The sequence below is a fragment of the Pygocentrus nattereri genome, chromosome 6 (genome assembly GCF_015220715.1).
Source record: "Pygocentrus nattereri isolate fPygNat1 chromosome 6, fPygNat1.pri, whole genome shotgun sequence".
NCBI classification, from domain to species: domain Eukaryota; kingdom Metazoa; phylum Chordata; class Actinopteri; order Characiformes; family Serrasalmidae; genus Pygocentrus; species Pygocentrus nattereri.
The window spans coordinates 10,697,415-10,716,467 of record NC_051216.1 but is presented as its reverse complement, the minus strand read 5'-3'; the positions used below and the strand labels follow the sequence as shown (position 1 = coordinate 10,716,467).

The 19,053-nt window shown below is 39.3% G+C and overlaps 1 protein-coding gene across 3 annotated transcripts in view; it reads left to right on the top strand.

The window, feature by feature from the left end:
• ikzf2 (IKAROS family zinc finger 2) overlaps positions 1 to 15,396 on the top strand; it is a 58,372-nt gene extending 42,976 nt beyond the window's left edge. For all 3 annotated transcript variants that reach the window (XM_037539032.1, XM_017707320.2, XM_017707322.2), the window contains exons 6-8: positions 4,531 to 4,668; positions 6,026 to 6,157; positions 10,448 to 15,396. In XM_037539032.1, the coding sequence (XP_037394929.1) occupies positions 4,531 to 4,668; positions 6,026 to 6,157; positions 10,448 to 11,181 (1,004 nt within the window). In that variant the 3' untranslated portion in view covers positions 11,182 to 15,396. The remainder of the gene's footprint in view (positions 1 to 4,530; positions 4,669 to 6,025; positions 6,158 to 10,447) is intronic.
• The last annotated feature ends 3,657 nt before the right edge of the window (positions 15,397 to 19,053 follow it).

The window sequence follows — 19,053 nt, the reverse complement described above, 5'->3', positions numbered from 1 at the left end:
CAGGGTGTAGTATCCTTTCTGAGGCGTAGTTGGCTTTCTGCTTACAGGTTTGCATGTGGTAATCCAGTCTTTCTCACGCCGTTAGGTGACGAGTCGGTGTTGTTTGGAATCTGTGAAACTGCAAAAGGTCGCCATGGCCACGTCTCGTTCAGTCTGAGCTGTCTCACTTTCGCTCTTTTCTATGGCCTTACAGAAAAGTGTTGAGGGTGTTTTCATAATTGGCTCTCTTTACAGGTAATGGTGCAGGCTCTGCTTGTAACAGGTGTGCGTTTTCAGCTCACGTTCTCACGTGCGACCAGGCGACTTATTCGCATATTTCTGTGAGTCAAGTTTCTCTGCATGTCTTTTCATGAATAATACTGAAAGTGCCTCACACCAGAGAATTGACCACAGAGCTTCGAGCATGGTTTCCTTCAAATTGGAAAGAAGTTTTGGCTGACTCAACTGATTAGTGAGGGCCTTTGCTGGTGGATGAGATGGCGAGGCTGTAAGGCTGGTACGTGAATGAATGAAAGGCCCATACGGGTTAATGAATGACTAAACCAAACAATGAATAAAGCCAGGATTGAATCTCTAAATGAAGTTGTTCCTTTGTGTTACTGGAACATGGCTGCTGATGACGTGTATTCCTGGATCCCCCGGGTCCACCTCCTCGTCCTGCTGTGTTAGCCCACACTGGAAGGCCGTGTTTGGGCTGCTGTTTGTCACTCGCTTCAGCCTTTGGGTGTTCTGCTCCCGCCCCATCGCCTCTACACCAGCCTAGAGTCAGTGGAACTGAGACAGTGATTCACCTCACACCTCACACCTGCTCCGGCAGAAAAACTCCCTCTCTTCCTTTCTGATCTAAACACAGATTTTCCAGCTACTACACACCCAGTGCGCGTGTGTTTCTCTGTGTGTATACGTTTGAAGTACTGGGTCAGAGCGTGTGTGTTTGGTGGGTGTTTATGCATGTAGTGTGTATGGTATGTATTGGGTGTGTAGGTGTTTTTGTATAAGGGGTGTGTGGTGTGTGTGTGTGGGGGTGTATGTAGTGTGTGTTTGCTTGAATATGTGTATTTATAAGTGTGCTTGAATATGTATTGTTTGTGTGTGTGTGTGTATGCATGTTTTGTGGGTGTGTATTTTTGTGTATTGTACATGTGTGTGTTTTTGTGTATAGTGTGAGAACGTTGTGTATGTTGTCTATATTGTATGTGTATGTGTATATATGTGTATTTAGAGTATATATGTGTATTTAGTGCGTGTTTGTATATGTATTGTGTTTGTGTATGTTATGTTTATATACACGTGTGTGTGTGTGTGTGTGTGTGTGTGTGTGTGCACATCTGTGTGTGTACTGGTTCAGAGCGTGTGTGTTCATGTATGTAGTGTGTCATGTGTATCGCGTGTAGGGGTTTTTGTATATGGTGTGTTTTGTGTTTAAAGTGTGTGTGGTGGGGGGGTGTATATAATGTGTGTATGCATGAAATGTGTATTTACAAGTGTGCTTGTATTTGTATTGTGTGTGTGTGTGTGTGTGTGTTTGTGTTTTTTGTACATTGTGTATGTGTGTTTGTGTTTTGTGTATAGTGTGTGAACATATAAACACGTGTGTTTATATGTGCTACATGTATGTGTTTATGTATGTCTGTGTGTGCATATTTTGTGGGTGTGTGTTTTTGTGCATAGTGTGGGAATATTGTGTATGTTTTTTGTGTATTGTATGTGTATGCCTATATGTGTATTTAGTGTGTGTTTGTATATGTATTGTGAGTTTGTGTCTATTGTGTTTATATATGTGTGTATGTGTGTGTGTGTACATCTGTGTGTGTGTTCTGTGTAAAGCATGTGAATGTGTGTTTTTGTGTATATTACATGTGTTTTTGTGTGTTTTGTGTGTTTGTGTTTTTTATATATTGTGTGTGTGTGTTTTGTGTATAGAGTGTGAATGTGTGTCTACCTACAAACCTAAAAACATTATTTAAAGTCATTCATCTTGAGTAAGTGAGTAAGTGCCAATCATAAGCATGATAAAACGAAGATTTCTTATTCCTAAAACGGAGTACTGGGCTTATTCAAGAAGACAAGAAGAAGTTTGGAAAGAATTTGAAAAAAGCACCAACATGCATAGAATTATAAAAAATTATTCTAATATTGTTTTTTTTTTTTTAAATAAATCCATATTGCTGCTAACTAATAAAAAGCTTTTTTAATCATCATCGTCATTAACTGCTTAATCCAACTGCGGTAGCAGTTGGGAGAGCAGAGAATCCCAGATGACCCTGTCCCCTGCAACTTCCTCTAGCTCATTCCCAGGGACCCCAAGCCGCTCCCAGGTCAACTTGGAGATGTAATCCCTCCAGCGGGTCCTAGGTCGACCCCGTGGCCTTATCCCGGTAGGCCGTGCCTGGTACACCCCCACCGGGAGGCTTACAGGGGACATCCAGATCAGATGCCTGAACCACTTCAGCTGGCTCCTCTCAATGTGGAGGAGCAGTGGCTCTACTCTGAGCTCCTCCCGGATGGCCGATCTCCTCACCCTATCAAATAGAGTGTAGCCCGCCACCCTGCGAAGAAAGCTCATTTCCACCGCTTGTATTCGTGATCTCATTCTTTCGGTCATTACCCACAGCTCATGACCATGAGGGTCGGGATGTAGACCGACCGGTAAACAGAGAGCTTCGCCTTATGGCTCAGCTCCCTCTTCACCACTACATACAAGTACATACTTACAAAAATGTCCATAGATTAAATATTTAAAGCTTTATCTTATCAACTACATTGTTATTTGTAAATATATGATAATTCTATGATTGATGCCTGCAACATATTCCAAAAAAAATGGGACAGGAGCATTGTAAGGCACTTACATGTTCAAAAACATCTTAAACAGATGATGCAATCATGCATAGATATAAGCAAAGTCTCCAGGAAAGGGATTTCATGAGGAAGGATCATTTAAGCTCACTACTTGGCCGAAAATGCATCAGTAAATAATCCCACAGTTTATGAATAACATTCCTCAGCCAGGGACTGCAAGGCTTTTAGGTATCATATAAGTATTATAGTAGATTATATCCTGTATTATATTAAATAGGTATAGGGATTGTATCATAAATGGTGCATGATATAAATTCAAAAGAAGTCAAAGAATCTGAAGAAACACAGCTGAAAACCGCAACTGAATGCCTGTGACCTTCTGTACTTCAGATGGCACTTCATTATAAACCTGCATGCTTCTGTATTGGAAATCACTACATGAGCTCAGGACTTCTTTGACAAACCATTGTCAATAAACACCGTCAGTCGCTGCATCTACAAATGCCCTTTAATCTACTGTACTGTGCATGTCAACAATGTCCAGAAATACCACCATCTTCTCAGAGCTTGAGTTCATCTGAAAAGGACTGATGCGGAGTGGAAACTTGTATTGAGGTCTGACGAGACAACTTTTCAGATTTGTTTTTCTTTATGGAAATAGACAATCTGAAAGAAGGACTAGCCAGAGTGTTACCAGCATAAAGTTCAAAACCTTTGGGCTGTTGTTTTGTGTAACTTGAATATCTGTGAAGACACTGTTGCTATGACTTGTATAACAGGAAGGCATTCCGCTTTTAAAACTGGACCAGTTGGTGCCTTCTGTCTGCAGATAATGTGCAAATGAAGTGTTGTTAAAAGGAAAGGTAATGTAACACACTGGTACACATTCTCCTGTCCAAAACTGTTCTCCTTTTTTGGGAATGAGCATAGCTTCCATCATAGTTCATAGGGTAAAGCATATATTTTTGTATTGTTTTGTACAGGTTTAAGTGGATTTGCATGTCACTACTTTGTATTTTTATTTCTATTTCAAATACTGTCCCAACTAAACAATGATCCAGTTTTAAATGTAAAAAGCAAGTAACTGGGTTAACTTGAAGTGTTGAGTTCACTGAATTTCAAATAATAAGTTAATAAATGTAAAGCACAAAGTATTTATCTGTTAACTTAATGTTACATGTACAGTGAACTCAAAATTTCAAGGTATCCAGCTTACTTACATTAAGTTTAAAAGCTGCAAAAAACTTTACAGTAAAATATGAAATATTGTTATTATATTTTAGTACTTACATACAATACATATGGGGCATGTGACTCCACGTCCTCACATTGTATAAAAACAAACCCGTGTGTCTCACCCAAACATAACGCATCTTCGTTCCATAGCACTGATTTTCCTGCCAGTTACTTTACGCCTGGTTGTGTGACAGCTTAGAGTACTAGAATATATCTCCATACACTTCTTACGCCAACCTTGCGGAGGAAGCCAGCCTCGTTTGCGTTTAGTGTGTAGTGTTTTGTTTCTGTGTGGGATTATTCCATCTTAAGCATACTCTTTTTTTCTGCTGAGGCCATCTCACACTGGATTGCATCATCGTGAGAAAGGGCCCACTCTCTTGGTTACTCACTCAAAGATCGAAACTCCAATTGTGCATACAGTCTGAATGACTCGCGTCACCTCCTTACTAATAGATGCAATTCTTTCCTTTGATGTCCTCTCTTTTTTAGTGGGTAAACCGCACAAGTGTAACTACTGTGGGAGGAGCTACAAACAGCGTACGTCATTGGAGGAGCACAAAGAGAGGTGCCATAATTACTTGCAAAGTCTTGGAATGGACTCCGCCCCCAACCCAGGCCCATATGCAGGTGAGTGGGTCACAACTTCTTGACGTAAGCTGAGTAAGACGTGGTATCTCCACCAGTTCTCAAGGTTTCTTCCAGCAAGTGCATCACCAGTCTCCTCTTAGAGAGCATGTTTTAAAAACCTCATTTTTTGGAACAGAAGAGTTTGTTTTACTATATTAACATTGGCGTTCTTAAACGTACCGTTGTTTAACCTTTGTTTAAATCTACCATTAGTTCCCCAGGAAACACAGTCTTCATTGTGTCCCATTCATTTTATAGGGCTGATTCGACATTTCTCAGAGCCGAGGGCTTAAAAAGATGCTGGAAATGTTCATATATTAATAATTCTGACTGGTTTTGGTACAACCCACATAAACACTGTCTTCTTTTGAGGAAAAAATAAAAGAAAAATACAGAATATATCCCCTTTTAAGTCACATTGTTTATTTTCACCCAACAAAATGAATTAACGTTAAGTAGCATATTCAAATTATCATGCAGCATCTAAGAAAGAAAGCATGACTAGAAAGATAAACACACTATGTGGTCACAAATATGTGGACACTTTTCCTAATTGTTGAATTCAAATGTTTCAACAACACCCATTGCTAACAGGTGTATAAAATCAAGCACATAGCCATGCAATCTGTAGAAGCTGGCAGCACAGTAGCAGAATGTACCTGGTGGGTTTTATGTACAGCTGTAGAGGCCTTCTTGCTAAGCTAACACTAGCTTCTAGTTTTAGTGAGGATGTTGAAGCAAAAGTAGTATAAAAAAAATGAACCCACTCAGATTAGAGAATTTATCAGTAGAACTTGCACCAGTAAAGTTTCTCTGAGCTCAGATAAACCTGTGTTGTGCTGTGGTGAAGCTACAGCATGCCGAGCTACCGTACACCACATTTGACAGTTTATCAGATACAAGCAGAGCATAAATTTGATGTAATTGTAAATACCATCATGTGGGTGCATTCATGTCCTTACTTTTTTATTCTTTTCATCCTTGAACAGATGAAAGATGAAGGCAATATGTGTAGCAAACGAAACTCAGTTACAGGCAGCTTCAGATAAGAAGCTAACAACACCTCTGTGTATAGGCCTTTTCTCAAAATCAAAGCAGAAAGAAGTCAGAAGTTCTGACTTCAGCATGTTGATACAGAATGTAAACTGAATGACAAGTTCTTTATGTAACTGTATGATTACATTTAAGCAGTGTTACAAATTCCCAGTGATAACTGAGCGTCTACAGTTTGTTCAGTTTCTATTTTGTATTCGGCAGCAATGTTCTGAGCTTAGAAGCACTGAAATCATGTGTTAGTTCAAAGCATACTGGCTCACTGTTTGGCATTTCTAATCCCAGCACTCTGTTTGACCCCCAGGAGAGGGTCCTAAGGATCAGAGGCCTCTGGGAGAGCCGACTGGAGCTGTGTCATTCGACAGGCCGCCGGTCATCGAAAGGCTGCAGGCCAGTGTGGCCAAGAGGAAGAGCACCACGCCTCAGAAGTTTGTGGGTGAGTATGACAGGGGTTATATTGAAATGTAGAAGGTAGGGAAGCCCTAATTCCTTGGGTGTCAACAATGTAGGAGCAATATTGAATAGTCTGTGCTATTATACATAATTCCTATATAGTTCTCGATCGTCCGGCGATCGCGGGTTTGATCCCCGGGTGAAATACAGCTGTGGCTGAGAGAGCACAATTGGCTTCACTCTCTCTGGATGGGTAGGATGGTCCTCCCATCTAATGATTGGCTCTTTTCTGAGCACTTTCAGCTGTCCAGTGATGTTGCATTAGTGGCAATTAACATTAAAAGGTGCAGTGGTGTTTCACAGGATACAGACGAAGCCTGTACTAGATTTTGCTCTCCTAGCACTGGTGGTATTGTGTAACTGGGGGGAGTTGGGGAAGTCCTAACTAGTGGGTGGAAATGGGGGGGAAATTTATATATTTCTCAGTGTAGATTTACAGAAGAAAATGCCTAAAATTACTTGGTAAAAAGTAAGTTTTTCCTTTGCCTGTAAATTTATAATTTTTGGGCCAAGAGTTTTTGTTCTGAAAGCAGCGAGGTTACTCAAGTCATTAACCATCAACTTCAACAAGTACTTTATTATACCAACTTCATTATTTACATGAAATAGGTCTATTCTATCAAGCCATGTCTGAACTGGCTAGTGTTTTTGCTGCCTATGTTCAGGCTAATACTGGCACCCCTGGTAAACATGAGCAAAACAGGCTGTAAAAAACTTTTACAGCCATAAACTTCTTTTATGTTGATCCTTTTGTTCTTTCATTCAAAGCATTACTAAAAATCAAACTTTTTCGTGAATAAAATGATTTTTCTTAAATCTGGGTGTGCCACAAATATTGGCACCCCTTCTGTGGCCTCCCTTTGCAAAGACAACAGCTCTGAGTCTTCTCCTATATGCTTAATGAGACTGGAGAACACATACAGAAGCAAAGGATCTGAGACCATTCCTCCATACAGAGCCTCTACAGATCCTTCAGATTCTGGGGTCCACACTGTGGAGTCTCCCTTTAAACTCATCCCACAAGTTTTCTAAGGGGTTTTAGTCAGGGGACTGGGGTAACCATGAAAAAACCTTAATTCTGTGGTCGATGAACCATTTTTGTGTTGGTTTTGTGGCTTACTTTGGGTCGCTGTCCTACTGGAAGATACTGGCCCAGTTTAAGCTTCCTGGCTGAGGCAGTCAACTTTTGATTTTATTTCTGCTGGGACCTGGTAGAGTTTGTGATACCGTGTATTTGGAAAGAAAAAAAAAAACAGGTCCAGGGCCTTTGTAAGAAAAACAGCCCACAGCATCACAGGTCCACTACTATACTTTGCAGTGAGGATGAGCGACTTTTCCGCATGGCATCTTTGGGTCCACACCAAATACACCTCTGGTGTTTGTTGCCATAAACATCTATTTTGATCTCATCTGATCACAGAACACATTCCCCCAAGTTCCAGTAACATTTGCCAAACTGTAGGAGCTTGAGTTTGTTGGTTCTTAATAGCAGAGGCTTTCTTCTGGCAACCTCCCAAAAAACATGTGGTTATATAGGTGGTGTCTGATTGTAGTTTGGGAAACGATGTGACGCCAAGACCTAACTAATGTCTGCAGTTCCCCATCTGTGAACCTTTGAGATTCTTTGTCAAACCAGCCTCCTTACTTTTCATGGGGTCAGTATGGACATACAACCTCTTACTGGCAGATTCATAACATCTCCAGTTGTTTTAAACTTCTTAATTATTGCCCTGATAGTGGAAACAGGCTTTTCAACTGTTTAGCTGTGTAGCTTGTAGCCATTTGCTACTTTGTTGCACATGAGTGCTTTTTTCTCCAGTCTTGCCTGTGTTTCATATTATATACATCCCAAATGCATCAGGAAGTCACAGCTGACCATTTAAGCGTTTTGAATTGCTCAAGTGAACTTTAAAACATAACATATAAATGAGAATGAGCTTCCTTTACACATTTTTAAGAAAATGGTTCTATATAGAACCATGAACACTCACAGAGCCCTTTGCATTATCAAAGGGTTCTTTGCATTGGGAAAGGATTGATGGAGAATGTGCTGTATATGGTTCTATATAGAACCTTTCTGAAAAGGATTCAATACAGCACCAAAACGTTTTCTGCTGTTGTTATTATGTCAAGCTTGTTACAATAGAACTGTTGATGGTTCTACTATGCAGAACCGTTTATAGCACATTCTAATGTATAAATATTTGAAGGGGTGCCAATAATTGTAGCACACAGGTTTAAGGAAAATATTCTTTTCATGACAAGATTCTTTCAAACATTATACCTTTTTTGTACTAGATTTTTTGCTAATATTTTGAATGAAAGATCCAACATCCTAAGTAATTAAGAATATTTTTGCAGCTCATTTTGCTCATGATCACCAGAGGTGCAGATATTTGTGGAGGACACTGTACAGGATACAGTGGAATGCTTTGGAGTTAGTTTTCATGGAACATTAAAGCAGGAAAAGCAACAAAACTAAAAAAAAAAAAAAACAACAGCTTTAACCTCCATAATGAAGTAATTTATATAGGAAGTTGACAAACCAAAGAACAGGAAGGTTTGAAAATGTACTTGCGTGATTGTGAAAATCAGCAGAATGAGAGAAACTTCAGAAGATCGCAAACACACAGCATCAAAAAAACAAATGAAACGGTAGACGCCGGGGGAGGGGGGCAGGGGTGGGGGGGTGGGGGGCGTGGGGGGCAGTGGCGCTATGGCAGAGTGGAGCTGAATAGAGTTTATCTGTCAGCATGATTTACCACATGGAATAGTTTAATAGATTCCACAAAGGCTACATTCAGAATGATATCCACTGTAATATTGAGGCTCAGCTCTGCTCGCTGTCGACGTAAACCAAAGGTGCAATGTGTCCCAATTTAACCCCTGCAGTAAATGCGGTTGACCTGACACACAGCAAGCATTCTGCTAATAACGCACACACAATCATATTACAACAAAGACAGCGCTTGTGAGTAACAACCCCACGGATGGAAATACTGTAGCCTTACTCAAAATGAGAACTGATTGCTAAATATAACCACAAATGCCGTGTTTCCTCTTCAAGCAGCCATCATAATGGTAAAAAGAAATAGACAAGGCACCGCAACAGGTGTGAGGTTACACTTCCAAATTGATCATTTAAAGTGGAAAATATGTAAGCGTGATGACTCGAAGCATGTTGTCTATACCACTTGAATCCCCCCTACTGTACTGTTGATAAACCCATTTGTGTAATAAAGGGCTGGAACACAGTGTACACAAAGTGATGCATAATTTTGTGTGATGTTATTTGCAGTGCGGTTGCTAAATCCAAACCCTGCAGTAAAGTGAAAGCGAGTGCGCCAAATTCGCTACAGGCTGGAGATGTTTTTCCCCCCCTGTGGTTTTTTCACACCTGTAACGCTGCCATTGCTTTAATCGAGTGACGCGCAACACCTCACCACTTCCACGTTATGCAGGGGTTAAATTCTCTCACCCTGCTCTCCACATGGGGCTTTCCACCATTTATTCAGACCAAAAAAAACACGTGTGCACAAAAATAACAGAGATGAAAACATACGAAAAACATAATCCAAACCCTGAAATTTTGATATTTGAGAATTTCCCCAGAAACTACGCGCAGTTGAGGTTTGATTCATCAGAATCAGAATCGCTTTATCTGCCAATATGCGTCAGATACAGGAATTAGTTTCAGCATATTGGAAACGCAACAGAGTATCAGAATATTATTGTGTGTTGTAATATTGAGCAGTGGTTGGCAGATGTTTTGGTGCGCACAACATATCGTTGGAAGGAAAAGTTGTATCTCCGCAGCAGTAAAGTTACAGAAGATGGAGAAAAATATTGTCTTTAGTGGAAGATGATGTATCTCAGTTTTACTCAAAGTAGTTTTGGACCATTTTGGCTGCTTAGTTTAAAAATGGAAAAAAATGGACATAACAGGATTCTGTACCAACAGTCATAATATGCCTGCCCTGCCTGCAAAATGGTCAAAAATTACAAAATTATTTGTGACATTTTTATACAAATCACATGTTTAAAATAAAATTGAATTTTCCATAATAAGATAGCATTCATGTAGAAAGAGCCTTGAGGCTGAAGCTTTATCATTAGCTTAAAAATTAAGCAACATGCAAAATCAATGTAGGATTAAGCATTAGCAAGTGGTCTTCAAAAAGACCTGTGGTCCTAAAGAAAGACTGTTTTTTCAGGCTTTGTGAAACTTACAATTAGAAAAACTGCTATTTTCTGCTCTCCTTGTGTTCTGAAGGGGAGAAGATGATGCGCTACACCTACCCTGACATAAACTTCGACCTGAAGTATGAAAAGGAGGCTGAGATGATGCAAGCCCATATAATGGACCAGGCTATCAGTAACGCTATGACCTATCTGGGCGACACCCTGCGGCCTGTAGTCCCTCACCCTCAACTCTCCATGGCAGAGGTGGTTCCCATGGTGAACCCCTTATTTCACCCCGTCTATCCCATTGGCCCTCGGCTGGACCGGCCCAGCAGCCGCGAGGCACTCCCCATACCCCAACTGCCCCCACCAACGGAATTTCCTGTCCCCACCAATGGCGCCATCTCTCTGGTCAGGCCCAAAAACCCCCAGCCAGGTCGTGAGGGCTCCCCCGGAAACAACAGTGGCCAGGATTCAGCTGATTCGGCCCGCAGCAGCCCTCAAGAAAAGCTGGTCAACCACAGCAGGTCGATTCGGGTCAGTCCAGGTCACTTTGTGCCCCGAGAGGAGCCGCGGGTGGCTGAAGCCGGGCGTCCAGTGGTCCGGGACACAGGGGTGCGTGTTTTTGGCCGTGAGGGCCAAGAGCTGAGGGCCTTCCAGTGCGAGCACTGCAGAGTGCTTTTCCTCGATCACGTCATGTACACCATCCACATGGGTTGCCACGGCTACAGGGACCCACTGGAGTGCAACATCTGTGGCCACTGCAGCAAGGATCGCTATGAGTTCTCCTCGCACATCGTCCGTGGAGTGCACACCTTTCGTTAGGAACAGGCCAGGATACACACCACACACACACACGGCCAGTCATAGTCCAGGATCGTGACCTGGACATCGGAAAACGGTGTGGAGTCATCTCCCAAGATGGGGCGGAGGGAAGGCAGCTGTAAGCGTCACGTTGGCAGCATTTAGCAAATATATGAAGGTTTAGGTCCTGCAGTTAACCCCTTAAACTTTAGGCTTATTACTCAGTTCTTGATCTTGAGGTTTATTATCCTATAACTACTATGAATTATTCAGTAACTACTATGAATTATTCAGTAACTACTATGAATTATTCAGTAACTACTATGTAATTAATATATAAGGGACGTAGTTACAAGAGAGGAATGCAAGTCTGGAGTTTAAGGGGGTACTTTTTTTTTTTTTTCTGAAGGTTATATATTTGGGTGAGGGCATGTATGAGTTTGCGCATGATGTGAAAGATAAGGTGAATTTTTTTTTTCCTTTTTTCTTTGCCTAGGCACACTCACTCTTTGACATTATTACTTTTTATCTTTAGTGCACCATTGAAAACAGAGCAGCTATATTTCCTGGAAAGTTATGAAGGTTTTCTTTTTTTGCATCGTCGTTGCATGCTGTCGTTCCTGTTTTACGGACTGTTATAGGACGACTGCAGATTTTAGAGATGTCGCCATACAAGGGTATCCCGAACAAAGCCGCACACAGGGGACTATCAGGGGAATATGGGACAAGAGACGCTCATCATTTTACAGCTTTTTTCCTTTTCTTTCTTTCTTTTTTTTTTCTTTTGCTGCTGTGGTTTCTCAGTGCCTTGGCGACATTTCTAATGATATGATTTAGCTTCTCATAAGTGTGTTTGGACATGTCCGCTTTGTACCATTTGCCCATCAGACATAGTGACCAGGAAGTGCGGTTGAATTAAAGCTTAGCATTATAGTTTTTTTATTGTTATTACTATGTTTTTAACTGTGAGTATGTGCAGGTTCACACTCATCCTCGTGCTCGTGGTGCTTGTACTACCAGGACTCCATGTGATGGCACTGTCTTGTAGCCTTGTAACCACATTAAAAAGCAGTTAGGCAGCGATCGTGCACGAGGAGCTGATGACAATCTGGATCAAAACACTCCTACGGTTTGATGTAGGGCAGTTTTTTTTTTTTTTTTTTTGCAAATGGTTGTGCACAGTAAGTCTGATTGCTCATCGTATGTCCTCCTAAAGCACCTCAAGAAAGCAGCAGTCTGCAGCATGCCTTTACGAGGCTTTTTTCTTTTCTTTTCTTTTAGTTTTTGCATCGGTAGCACGATGCCTCGGCTGGTCCCTTGTTAATGATCCATCAAATGTATGTAGATAGCATATGCAGTGTAGCGCATCCTTGTAAACAGTCTTTAGGGAGCAAATTACAGCTTGCACTTTATTCTGAAGCACTGGCTATGCTGGTTATACAAAGCTCTGCTCTGGTTTTTGTATTAGCCTGATTGCTCACAGTCTCCTAATCTAATGCCTTGTGGTTTACCCTTTATTTCCTCTTGGCCTCAGGTTTGAATTGACCGTTTTTTTTCTCAAAAAAATTAAAAAAAAAGAAACTGCTTATTTTTCTCAAATAAGCAGAGTTTCCCTAAACTGACAGTACTGTACAGTATGCTCTTGTAGTGAACAGATACAATGATGCATTTGGACGGTGGAAAAGGTCAGATTAAACCGTTAGATTACACGTCAGCATAGGAGACATTATGGTGCCTTTGTAATGCTCTTTTAAGCCTTATCAAGCCAGTGGCTGCTTATTACCTATGTATTACTACTTTATTAAGCAGTAATTACACAGAATTTAGATTTTTGTTTGTGCATTACACATCTTAATCTAATTAAATGAAATCCAACAAGCCAGATGTCAACTAAAAGCAAGATTACAATTTAGCATACCTTATAAACAAATAAAAAATCATGCAACTTAATGTTTTCTGATTTTTATTTTTCTACATCATTTGACCACAGCATCTGTCCTTTACGTTGTATGATAATTTCATAATGAATGGACTGGAAGAAGTGCTCAAAAAATAGCTTGGAATAAAACCTCAACATTAATTTACATTAAAAGTTAAGAACATTTTTGCCTTGTCCTGTAAAGTTACTATTGTGGAGACGCGTATACTTCGATTCAGAATAGTGGGTCAGTTTATAGGGTCAGTTAGAGCTAACTGTTGATTTATTATTGAAATATTAATATGAATGAAAAGAAAGTAAGCACACCATAGGCTCGTTGCTTAGGTAAGATAGTTAGTTGCTGCTTAATAACGTATTAATAAGCAGCCAGTTAATTAGAAGCCAGCTTGATAAGGCTTAATTAAAGCAATACAGTGGCATTATAATGCCTTTCTATACTGAAGTATTAACTGTTTCTACTATTAATAAACTAATGCTATCCTAGCATTCATCTACTTTTCATTGTTTTCAATTTAATGTCACAGAAGCTTGCCATGCACATCTATGTGCACAATGTTAGAAAATATTCAACAATATTTATTCATCTTTATGCATAATTGACCTCTCTGTAATAGTTTTGGTAATAATCCATATTATAGATTGAATTATTCCATAATTTTAGTGATTATAATGCTAGGATATATGCTTATATGCAGTCGCATACAAAAATTTGGGCACGCCTGCTCAAAATATAGTTGAAAGTGAAGATAAGTGAACTGAATTTAACACATAAATATAAAAAAAATAATAATAACAAAATGGCACATTTTATATTTTATGTTTTTTTTTTTTTTTCCAATATGTTAAACTCAGCAAATGAATAGAACTTCTGCCCAAAAACGAGCAGAAAATGTAAGGATCAGGTTTGAGGATCTGATAGAAAATCAACAAAGCATAATTTGACAGAGGGTGTTCAAACTGTACTAATGTGTTGAATATGAAAAGGTCCGATGTCAATTATACAGAATTCTACAGAGTGTGGAGGTCTACATTTTGCCTTAATTGAGCTTTAATGGAGATTTTAGGCACAAACGCCTTCACTAAGGTTTCATTTTCAACTTGGTTTGATTTCCCTGTGAGGGCAACCCCACTGTGTAGCCTAACCGTTGCCTGTTTTTCAGTGCTGAAAAAGCTTTGCACTTTTGTTTTTTTTTTTCCCCACTTTTGCAAGCATGTATGGTGCTCAGTGTTGATCTCGCCGCTGTTTGGCCTTTTACCCCCTTTGCTTTGTGGATTATGGGTGAAAACTGTGAATTTCTCCTTTAAAGGTTACGAGGAAAAGGTCTTAAAAACCAAGTCCTAGCACTGATTGAAGATACTTTTATGTACGAAGCCTAATGTCCAGTTTCAGAAGTTTTGTGTGCCTTTTTTTTTTTTTTCATGCACAAACACAAAGTATTCAAAGTCAGTAATGAACAAAACAAACAAAAACATCCGAACATTTGATAGTAACTGTACGTGTTTCATGTGTAATTTTGTTTCGATGTTCTTTCATCCACTGTAGCTGTTCATGTTGTAGATACATGTAAAAAGAGTTTGGAGAAAACTCGAAAAAAGCTCGTCATGCTGGTTTCCTCGCTCGTTACGTATTGTACACGCTGGCTTTTTTCCCAAAAGATTACAAAATGAACGAACGGAAAAAGGATCAAAAAGACAAAAAGAAGGACGTAAAAGAATCATTGTCGTAAAGACTATGTTTACAGCTGCAAGAGCACACCGTAAAAAAACGAAAGTGTTCGTTCAGTGAGTCCACACTTCGGGAGCGTACTTGAAGTTAAATCAATGGCACTCAAAGTCTAGGTTATTTACGTTCATGTGTATGGGGTTGCTATATTTGTAAATATATATATTTTTTGTGAAAGGAAAGTGTTTTTTTTAAAACATGCTTATTTACTGTGGGCCTTACAAACAGCAAAACGAGGATTTGCAGTGTATTTTTATATATATAGTGACTATGTATGAATGAAATACAGTATATTTTGGTACAGATGTTGAACTGGGTTTATCTTTTCTTGTTTTTTTTTTCCTGTGTATTGAAACTTTTGGGCTTTCTCAGGTACTGTGTTGCCAAGATGCCTTTAAAAAACCGGCATCTTAATGAACTGATTGAAAGGGATTTTTAAGAGCAACCCTTGAAAAGGGTTCACAGAAATACTGTTGTTATTTCTTAGTCTATCGACATTCAGAAGGAACTTGTGCTGTAAGGTGTTGGTTTTTAAAGCATGAACTTTTCTGCATTAAATACCTTTAAACTCAAAGCTTGTGTCTGTCCTCTTCTGTTTTCCCTCATTTGCACAATAGACATGTTTCAACATGATAATCATCAGTTGCTGCGTGGGTGGGTGGGTGTGTAAATGTGTGTGTGTGTGGTGAATATAGATAGTGCTTAATAATATTTTGCTTCTGCAAGACCATGCAGAGATTGTAATTACACTAAAAAACTCATTTCTTTACTCTTGCAGGACCGTCAGACACACTGTCCACATTATATTGTGACACTGCATGCCTGGTTTGTTCTGGGTTTCTGTTCTTGCTGTGTGAGAATGTGGTCCAAAAGCAGACCATCATCACTGAGGGGCTCTAATTAAGTACTGCGGGACGAGGAGGGCAGCGTTTGTTATTTTTGATTAAACTACTTTTTTGATCAACCTTACTTCTGTCTATGGTTGTATGCAAAACTTTGGTTTTCCCAGTCACATGTACTTATTTGCTGATTTTCTGAGTGATCTTCTTGAGTATAAGTGAGTATAAGTGAGTGAACATGCTCAGCACAGAACACAGTTCTTCTCATTTTATTGCACACTTACTGTTTATTTGCAGAGGTTAAGATACTGGGGGGAAAATAAGCTTAAATGAGGTCTGTACAAAAGTTATGGCAGTTTAGAAACATTTTTCCAGTAGATTTTAATCTGTCTACCTACATACGAACATACATACATACCTGCAGTGGGACCCAAAGGCTGAGATCACATTGAAATTGTGGGATTTTGTTTATTTATTTATTTTAGTTTCAACTTGGAAACTTCAATTACTTGAATTCTGAAGTAAAATGCGGAAGAAATATTTAAGATTTTGCACAATTTCTAGGACACTATTCAGATTTAAGCAATTTTATGATATTGGCCATGTTGAGGCCCTTTTGGGTTAAACACTGGGTTTTACAATGTCTTCCATTTTTCTTCCCATTATTTTCAAGTATGAAAATAAATTAATTTGAAGTTTTGAAGTGCTTTGAAAATGAAAGCGCTGTATTACTACATTGCATTCAGATTGATTGACTGATTGATTGATTGACACAAATTGATTGACCAAATATGAACCCAACCACATGGTAGACACATAATTCTATCGATTATTCTGTCCATTCATGTGTCTGATAGTAGAGTGCATATATTCCAGATACCATTTTAAGCAAAAGTTTGAACACCCCAGGCAATTAAAACACATTCTCTACAGAGAACAAACTTAAATATGTTCTGTTTATACATAAACAGTATGTATATAGGTATATAATATGTTTATGTTACACATAAAATATTGTCAGCAAATAAATAGTAAACGTGCACAAATGTGTTCTCTGTAGAGAATGTGCGTCTACATAGAAACTCAACAAAATATGTCATTAGACCACCAGGGTCACCCAAACCTTTGACTATATATATATATATATATATATATATATATATATATACACAGGGTGAGTCAAAAGTCACAGGACACCGGTTTATCTGATTTGATTTCTTATCCTATTTGTCATGCTGAAGGTGGTGTTTGTTGTGGATTTTCTCAGCATACACAATTTGTTTGAGATGACCCCAGAGATAAAAGTCAATAATAAAATAATAAATGTCCTGTGACGTTTGACTCACCCTGTGCATGTATATATATATTATATATTATATATTACATACTACTGTGCACAGGTTTTAGACACTTGATTTAAAAAAGCTATTTATCTGGGAAGTAAGAGTTTATTTTTTCAGAAAAAAAATTATAACTAATGCTAAAATAAGCACATTTAATATTATTAATTACAATAAGGCTCTGACTTTACAACTCAATGTGTTCAAACCATTCCCACAGCTGTCTTCATGGAAACCCAGTATCATTTACCAGTGTCATTCCAATATATGGTTTGACTAATTTGGCAAATACTTTAATTTGTAAAAGCAAGTGTGCTGGAGATGGAATGTAATACGTCTGTGTGATGGCTGGAGGCATGCAGGAGAAGTCTGGAGCCAAACATTGCGCTTTAAACCAGCTCAAATGAAATCTTCTTACTGTAATTCACATTTATTTGCATTTACTGTCAGCTGCGCAGTGTTTTTTCTAGCACAACCATACTTATTGCCAAAATAAATAACATGTTTATTTGCCTAAAACCTTCTTTATTTTTACTGTTGTTGTTGATGTTGTTGTTGTCGTTGTTGTTGATCTTGTTACTGTAGCTGCTGCTGCTATTTTGCAAAACACAAAACAAAGAAATGAAATCGTGCATTAATGTTATAAGTGCACGTACTAAACTCCGCATTTCAGGCGTGCATTTGCAAAGACCCAGCCGAAGCGTATCATCCATGTTGCAGCAGGCTTCTGTTGCCATCATCCTTGTGACACTGCAGCAGCTGCTTCTGTTGACCTTTGCATTGTCTGGTGTTTTGCCTCTTTCCCCTGACAAAGGGTGAGGCTCCAAATGCCAGGCGGTGGTCCCTCCTTGTTTGTGGTTTCTGTGCCTTGTTTGTGAGGTTGGCATCCCTCCACTTATTGCCACTGATCAGAGGGCATTCGCTCGCTCTGAACTTTCTGAACTGCTGCCTCTGCTCTTTCTGCAGCCCCCTGTAGAAGCCCCCCCTACACATGCACTGGCGTGCAAAACGTGCGCTGCCTCTACATTAAAGGGGCTGCACTGGTTAAGATAACATGTAACTTCTGTGATGCCGTCTTTTCTCTGTAAGCCTCCACTCAGCCCTGCCTTCTCTTGTTGTTTTGTCAGCTTGCTAGAGCCTTTCTTGTTCCTCTTCTTGTTTTTTTTTTTTCTCTCTCTCTCTCTCTTTGTAAGAGTTAGCTGGGCAGATTTAGCATGCACATGACTCACATCCTGGCTGGTGAAGTTTATCTCTTTAACTGCTTCTTTGCATTGCTTTGATTTCAGGAGGTCTACCAAAATACTATTGTGTAGCAGAAGCCAAAGAGCCAAGTAGATGCATAGTTTGCAGATTTGTATCCCTACAGATCTTCATGCACTTGTTTCATGGCTGTGAGGGTTTTTTTTTTTTGTTTTCTTTTTTTGTGGTAACTGCAATAACACAACAGGGAAATCAGTGGAGAGAGATATGGCCAGAGATGGACCCACTACTGCACAAAGCCACCATAGAGAGTTAAATGTGAAGCGACCTGTGCTCTAAACCCGAGAGACATTCTTGGCTTCATGGCTCTCCTTCTGTGGTAAAAGTGTCATTAGTCAGTCTTGGTGTGAAAAGCCTCTCTCAATAACTTCCTTTTTGCAACCTGCATTTCTCAATCAACTAACAGAGCCATAGATGGTCTTCTCTGTGCCAAATGGACAATTCCTAAACAGGATATTACAAACTCAAAGAATCCTCAACAAATCCTCCTCCAATTTTTATATTACAGTGACAATTTACTACCTTTTTTATGAGAATGTATAATGTGAGATGATCAGGAACGTACCTGGACAAGTGTCACAATTAATAGCCAATGACAGACCCAGCAGTGTTCATATTATTACGGTTAAAAGCACAAATAAAGGGACAAAAGGCTGATTTGGGCTTCTATGGGGTAATTAAATTTAAATGAGTGCAATAGACATGATTGATTTTACATCATTGTTTAAGTCAAGTATTATTTACAGTATATTATAATGTGTAGTTATTTTGTTAACTGTGTTTTTAGGGAAA